Source organism: Peromyscus californicus, unplaced genomic scaffold, assembly GCF_007827085.1.
Source record: "Peromyscus californicus insignis strain IS unplaced genomic scaffold, ASM782708v3 Scaffold_11__1_contigs__length_118956290, whole genome shotgun sequence".
Lineage (NCBI taxonomy): Eukaryota > Metazoa > Chordata > Mammalia > Rodentia > Cricetidae > Peromyscus > Peromyscus californicus.
Window position 1 is genome coordinate 45600651 of NW_026294402.1, and position 7916 is coordinate 45608566.

A 7916-nucleotide genomic window follows, 5' to 3' on the forward strand; every position below is an offset into this window, starting at 1 on the left:
GCCAATCAGCGTTGACAGCCAGGCATATATGGAGTGGCCCAAACCTCACCAAACAGGTGTGAGCAAGAGTTGACAACTAGTAGTATAGTTGCCTTTCTAACCTGGCCCACTTTTTGGGGAACTAAAGGCATTTTTACTGGCAAGTGTACTGTGTTTTTTTTTTATTAATCTTAACTTTTAGTGTGCAGCTTTTGTAAGCCACGTTTTCCAACTGCAGTCCCCTGAACGCTGGACTCATTGTAAGTACATCCTTAAAAAGTGACTGCTGGTGTAACCTACTGTCCACGTTAGCAGCTTCGTACTTATGTTGTGTCTTGATTGCTTAGTGTTTTAAGCTTTTAAAAACATTGCTTTTCCTTTGGAAAAGTGTGAGAACAGGAAGGTTGAAGAATAGGTGTTTGGTTTTGTTGTTGTGTTGATGTGTTAGTTCACTGAGGACTCACCACCCCCTCTCCTGCCAAAAAACTAAGTTTAAAGCATATAAAAATCTGCAGCCCACGTTGACATATTGCTGATAAACTGAACCGTGACCCCTCTGTGACCCCTTCTTGCTTTCTTTCATGGTTTCAGGTCTCCACACAGACTGCTTTGGAATCATGAGAGATGAAATTGCAACGGCAGTTTTTTTTGTCACAAGATTGGTGAAAAAACACGAGAAATTGAGTGCACAACAGATAGAAGCCTTTGCACTAAAGCTGATGACCATCTTGTTTGAAAAGTACCGAGGTCATTGGCACCCTGACTGCCCTTCTAAGGGCCAGGCTTTTAGGTGAGAGCTCATGTGGCCTGGGGAAGGAGCAAGCAGCCATCGATAGACTCTGCTAGGAAAATGCAACATTTTTTGTCTGTCTCCAAGTAAGGGATGCTTTATGAGCTCCTATTAATTTGTTTGAACATGGGTTTAAAATAAAGAGGTGTGATATAGTTGAACACTAAAGACCTGTAAGTGAGGTACATTACACAATTTGTCGTCTGTTTGCCATAAAAGATAGACCGTGAAATCTGGTGATCTAACAATGTGTTTTAATGTTATGACACCCATTTGGAGTCACCGTAGGAAAAGTTAATGAAGTTTTGTTTCCATTTGTAAGCAGGGAGGGTAGGGGAGGGTGAGGAGAATATGTGGGTAAGGCAAGGGCTGTACCCATGATGTGTGATTTCCTGCTGAAGGTCCTGTCAACATGCCTTCTTTACCCTTTTCCTCCTTTATATTCTCCTCAGGTGTATCAGGATAAACAACAATGAGAATAAAGACCCTATTTTAGAAAGGGCTTGTTCTGAGAGTAATGTGAATTTTTTTCACCTGGGACTTCCAAAGGAGTTGACCATATGGGTCGATCCCTTTGAGGTGTGCTGTAGGTGAGTAATGTCGTGGTTTGTGTGCTTGGTGACCCCTAGGAAACTTAGGTTGTTTGGTCAGCTCTATGTACCTTTGTGAAAGATGATGCCCAGAGCACTGGCTTAGCAACTGGGACACTATTTGATCCTGGTTTCTGATACAAGCTTTTATTAAACAACACACATTTCCTTTAGGGATGGTTGAACTGGCAAGCACAAAGGCATGGCTGTGGATTTGCAGTGTGACTTGGGTCATTACAATCTATTGCATACTGCACATTTACAACTTTTAAGTACCGTAGGAAGCACCTGGAAGGTGGGGGAATCATCTAACATGGAGGACAATTCAGTCCATTAATTGATCCGAAAGGGTTGTTGTTTGGTTTGGGTTTGGGTTTTCCTTTTCTGACCAATTAAATGATATAGCTGTTACAGGATATGCTCAGTAATTGTAACATCCTAGTAGCTTCAAGGTATATTGGCCTTCAGTTTGCTTTTTAGAAGAGCCAGGCTCTTTTAAAATAGCTTTTTAAAGGTTAAAGTTAGTATGGTGTCTCCAGACAAAGAGATCGTATTTGTGGGAAGTTGAGTCTCTGATGAATATTTTCTTTTCCTACTTAGGTATGGTGAAAAAAAGCACCCCTTTACAATTGCTTCTTTTAGAGGCAGATGGGAGAACTGGGAACTAGCTCAGCACATCAGCTATGCAGTTAACAGGGCCACTGCAGATTGCTCTTCTGGAACATCCTCTGATGAAGAAAGCTGTGGCAGGGAGCCCCGAGCCATTCCTAAAGTCAGCAATCCCAAGAGCATCTACCAGGTTGTGTGTGATTCACCATTCTATTCTCATGCTCCCAAGAAACAGAGCAGGAAGTAGTGAAATGACAGAGAAAAGCCCTCTGCCCAGTGTCAGTATTTTGGCAGAACCTTTTCTGTCCTCCACCCCGAGTATTGTTACCACTTGACTGAGTTCTTACAAGAGACATGTCTTCTGTGGTCCTGTTTCCTCATATAGTCCTTGAAAGCACCTGGCTTCCCTTCCACTTACATTGCTCAGGTTAAGTTGTAATAGTTAGTGGGTTTTGTTTCTAAGTTTGAGAATCCTTAAATAGCACAGGCCGTCCCATAATTTCTGATCCTTCTGCCTGTCACCTGCTTGAGTGCTGTGATTAGAGGTGTGTGCCTCCTCGCTCAAGTTAGTAGGTTTTATTAATCAAAATGACACATCATTTAGAGAAAGCCTAGACTATTTAAGAAGACCAGAACACTTTCATTTCGGCACTAATGCAAATTCTTAAAACAAAACAATAATAAAAAACCTTTTAAAAAAGCCATAGCCAGTTTCAAGGCAGCTTATCCAAAAAACAAAACACTCAAACCATCAAAACCAACGGAACCATAACCCATCAACAGAGATGCACATTTGTGTGGAAATAAGTTGCATGAAACAATGTTAATATTTACCAGGAGCCTCCCACCGCAGTAGTTCTGACTGTGTTCAGTAGATAATTACAGGCGTCGTCAGTTGATTTCATGACCCATTTAAAAAAACAAATCTGAAGAGATTTCTGTCAATAATTTGTATGCATACTTTCGTCTTAACCTCTTCTGCTAACTTTCAATTGTTTTCTTTTTAACAGTTACCAGCCAATATTTTAAAATCTTCCACATTGCTTTATTAAAAAACCAAACCAAACCAAACTTTAAAATTTGACATCATTATAGAAACTAGTTTTTTTTTTTTTTGGTTTTCTTCTTGAAGTTATTTCTTAAGACTTGAGTCTCAGACATGGAATTTCCAGGCCATTAAATATGGATAGTTTATTGATTTCCAATATATGGCTTAAGTACCTAGTAGAAAGCTGTGTTTATTAAAATTTTCACTAGCTCTGCTATCTGCTTTACCATTTTCCCTAAAATTGGCCTGTTCTCATAAAAAACACGAAATTGGAAAAATAATTCCTGTAATAGATAGCACTAATGAAATTACTAAAATTGTTTTATGAAATTGCATCTATCTTTTGAAGTCCTTATGTATTATCATATATTATGGGTCAGAAACATATTAAACTTTTGTTAAATTACTGGAAAACCTTTTTCTTCAGTTTTTTTTAAAGTGTGTGTGTGTGTGTGTGTGTGTGTGTGTGTGTGTAACAGTTTAAAACTATATAACGTTTCATTTTGGGGAAAGACACCTTCCATCTAGGGTTCAGATGTGTAGGAAGCTGAACTGTTCTATAGTAATGTCTTTTCAGAGTGTTGTCTATAAAACATATTGGTCGATTATTTGGGATGTTTATAATGGGTCTGACCCCAGAGATCATTTTTAGGCAGTTTTGGAATGGGCTGGCAGAGGTCAGGAGGGAGTGGGGTAAGGGTCAACCCAGGGGGAGATATATATATGAAATTCTTTGTGGTTTCTTTTTTTTTCCTTTTTGTGTGTAGTGCTGGGCATTAAACCTAGAATGACAGATATCTACTTAGACATCGAGCCACCTTTCCAGCTCTATCTCATTCCCGTTTCTTTTCTTTTTGAGAGAGGATCTCACTAATTTCCCCAAGCAGGCTTTAAACTTTTGATTCTCCTACCTCAGCTTTCCAAGTAACTGGGATTAAAGGTGTATTATAACACAGCTTAAATATTTTTAGTTTCATTTAATAATTCATTTTAGGGGCTGGAGAGATGACTTAGCAGTTAAGGGAACTGGCTGCTCTTTCAGAGGGCCCAGGGCCAATGGTGAACACAACCATGAATATGATGGGTTGTAACCAACTGTAACTCCAGCAATGGGGGATCTGACACTCTCTTCTGGTTTCAGTTGGCCTCATTGGGCACCAGGCATGCATATGGTACAGACATTCAAGCAAAACATCCATACACATAAAAGAAAAACAAAAAAATTCATTTTGCTTAAAGATATAAACTAGTCATGATCTCTAAGGGATATAAAATGCTGGAAATTTTTCTGTAGAAGGCTATTTACTTTGATTTTCTTAATTTGTAATCCCCATGCTTTGGAAGGACTTCACTTCTGAGTTATGGGCTCATAGTCTCAAGAGCTGTCTACCAGTCCAGTGACCTTCACACGTTGTTTTTCCTGTCTCTTTCCTTCCCAGGTTGAAAACTTCAAACAGTCCTTCCAACCGTGGCTCTGCCTCCCCCGTAGAAAGCATTTGGCAGATGGTCGTGGGGGCCTCCTGGGGACTGCTTATCACCCAGTGCCCAGGAACCCTAAGTGGTGCAGGCCCTCTGGGCGCCGGGTGGACAGGTACCACTGGATCAACACACAATTGTACAGTGGTGAGGCAGCACCGAGCAAGCTTGAAGGAGAGGCCTTGTCTTCCCTAGAGCACGAATGAGGCTAAAGCCAGGAAAACCTCCACTAGAAAGAACTCTCAGGGATGAGAGTGCACAAGGTGCATCAGGAAATTCACATGTCACCTTGTGCACACAGGTCACCACTCGACTTTTAGCTATCCTTTTAATTCTTATTTAACTTTATATACAATTTTATGTAACACTAGTGACTGTATGTGTCTAGTAAAGTGATTGAATGAGATATTGCCTGTGATAAAATAAAATTAATTATGGGAAGGAAGAGTTGAAATAAATGTACTGTGTTTTTAACAAATCCCTAGTTCAGTTTGCTGCAAGAAAATTTGAAGTCTTTTTGTTTCTTCTGAAGTCAATGTTTTAAAAGTAGGTTTTCAATTAAGGAAGAGTGGTCCTGACAGAAAACTCCTCTGGATTCATCTTTAATATTTGTGCTAACCAGCCTGTTTTATAAATCTGCTAAGAACTTGTTGGAAATATTTTTAAGACAAGAGAATTCCCTTGGTATGTCTTTTGAAAAGTTTGATTTACTACTAGAATTTAATAGACCTACTGATATGATCTATTTTATAAAAGTGATACCTGCTTACAAAGAATTCACTAACAAAAGAAAAAAATTCCTATTCACGAGCCACGTGACCATTGCTAATATTAAATGGTAGCCGTGTTGCAGATACATTTTGCATATATACAGAGTTAAGAATGGATACACAAGGCTTTTAGATGGCTCAGTGGGTAAAGGGACTTGCCACCAAGTCTGTCTGTCACCGGAGTTCAGTTCCCAGGACTCCCATGGAGGGATAGAGAGCTGACTCCCACAAGCTGTCTTCTGCTCTCCATGTGTCTATCATGGCACCTGCACACCCAAACATGTAAAAATCTTTTTAAAAAAGAATGAATGCACAGATAAGCAGTTCAATAAGAGACCCGTGCTAGAGGAGCTACCCATTCAGGATTTAAATTTCGTTTTATTTGATTTTCGTAAAGCAACAAACAACCCTGAAATGGAATTCAAAGTGGCCCTGAAATGGCTCAAAACTTTCCCATACTTCTTAAGTTTTATCTGGAACTCAACATCATGTTGATGCAGTACCTAAAACTTTTGTTTTATGATTTGTTGCTAGACCCACCATCTGAGTTGTGATTATTAATTTTTTGTCACTTATTTACAATGTTACTGTGTGTGTGTATACATGTTCATGTGTGTGCATATGTACCTGTGTGTACACTTGCTTGTGAAGGCCAGGGCTTTACTCTGGGTGTCTCTTCAATTTTCCTTCTCATTTTTTGAGATAGGGTCACTCACTTGGAGCTTGCTTATTGGCTAGATTGTCTGGTTTGCAAGCCTCCTGTCTTTAGCTCCCCAGTGCTGGGATTACAGGCTCACGCAGTAGTGCTTGGCTTTTTAAGTGGGTGCTGGGGATCTGAACTGAAGTCATGTTTGAATACCAGACACTTTACTAACAGCCATCTCCCTAGCTTTCTTCTATGCCATTAAAAAAAGAATTAAAAAAATTCACATGTATGAATGTTTGCCATGACCATGGCAGTTCTTATAAAGGAAAACATTTAATTGGGGCTGGTTTACAGTTCAGAGGTTTAGTCCGTTGTCATCATGGCGGGAAGCATGGTGGGCCACTCACAGGAATTCATGGTGATGGTGAGGTAGCTGAGAGTTCTACATCTGGATCTTCAGGCAGCAGGAGGGGACTGTGACACACAGGCTTGGCTTGAGCTGCTGAGACCTCAAAGCTCACCCCTTAATGACACACCTCCTTCAACAAAGCCACAGGTATTCCAGCAAGGCTGAACCTCCTAATAGTGCCCCTCCCTATGGGCCTATGGGGGCCATTTTTATTCAAACCACCACACCCTCTAAAGGGGCCATAGCTCTCAATCCTTCCTAAACAGCCCCCAACTGGGGATCAAGTCTCTGGGGCCATTCTCATTTAGACCATTATAGTGGTAGCAGTTTCTCCTTTGCGTACATCATTCTTCACCATTTCCATGGACACCAACCATCTGTATGATGGATCATTTCTTTCCTTTCATCTATTTATTTGACCACTTTAGTCTTTTTTTTTTTTTTTTAAATCTTTCTTTTAACCTGATTGTCTTAAGCCTACCTTCTCTCAATTTGATTCTCAATCCTGCTCAGTCTGTTTCTATTTTATTAGTTCTAAAATTTTTTGGATTTTATTTTGTGGCTTTCTTCATAGTCTACATTATTGTATTTTTAACCATCTAGTTGTAAATGTCTCAACCATATGTTTTTAAATATAAAACATGAAGTTTTCTTCTGTGTCCTGACTTGGGATTTCTGTTACACTGGATGCTTCTGTGTTTGGTGTTAATCTTAGCCGTAGTTTTAATGTAGTTACCATACTGGCTTTTTCCTTGTCCCCGTTTAATGTGGACGGCTCTGTATAGAATTTTCTTTTCTGTGGTACGGGGTGCATAATTCTTTTTGTCTTCTTACAAAGTCTAGTTGTCTTCAGTGCTGGGCTTGGCTATTATATTTAATCTACTTTTATACAGCCTAAAACATACAGTTGTTGTTGGAGGGGAAGTTTCTTACCTGGTGCTATATGAATCTTAGGAATAAAACAGACTCCGTTGTTTGAGTTTTATTAAACACACTGTATGCTCATGGCCTTAGCGTGGTAAGGACAGAGCTGTGGGCCAGTGTATTCGTTTGCTTTATGTTACTGGTATGAATGCCATGACCAAAAGGACTTGGGCATAAAAGAGTATTTCATCTTACAGTTTTCTGTTCACTATGATGGGAAGTCAGGACAGGAACTCAAGGCAGAACCTAGAAGCGGGGACTGAAGCAGAGTACATGAAAGAATGCTGCTTGCTTCTCAGGCTCACATTCAGATACCTTTTCTACACTTCCTAGGACCACCTGCTCAAGGGTGGCAGCACTTATGGTGGGCTGGACCTGCCCATATCAATCATTAATCAAGAAAATGCCCCCACAGACTTGCCTATAGGCCAAGTGATGGAGATACTTTCTTAACTAAAGTTCCTTCCTCCCCAGTGACTATAGTTTTTGTCAAGTTGACAGAAAACTAGCCAATACATGTCTCATTAGTCCTTTTAAGGTAGGTCTGCCTGAGACAGTCTTAACTTTTTATATAAAAGTATGTTTTTGTCTTCATCTCTTACAGATTAGTTCTACTAGTTATAGAATTCTGGGTTAATGATGTCCCTTTACCCACAACTTTCCCCTGGCTTTTGT

The 7916-nt window shown here is 39.9% G+C and overlaps 1 protein-coding gene across 1 annotated transcript; it reads left to right on the plus strand.

The window, feature by feature from the left end:
• The first annotated feature begins 576 nt into the window (after window positions 1-576).
• On the plus strand, window positions 577-4778 carry Btg4 (BTG anti-proliferation factor 4). The gene is made up of 4 exons (XM_052728919.1): window positions 577-769; window positions 1222-1359; window positions 1960-2158; window positions 4456-4778. Exons 1-4 carry the CDS (start codon window positions 597-599, stop codon window positions 4696-4698), a joined length of 753 nt encoding a protein of 250 aa, XP_052584879.1. The 5' UTR covers window positions 577-596; the 3' UTR covers window positions 4699-4778.
• The last annotated feature ends 3138 nt before the right edge of the window (window positions 4779-7916 follow it).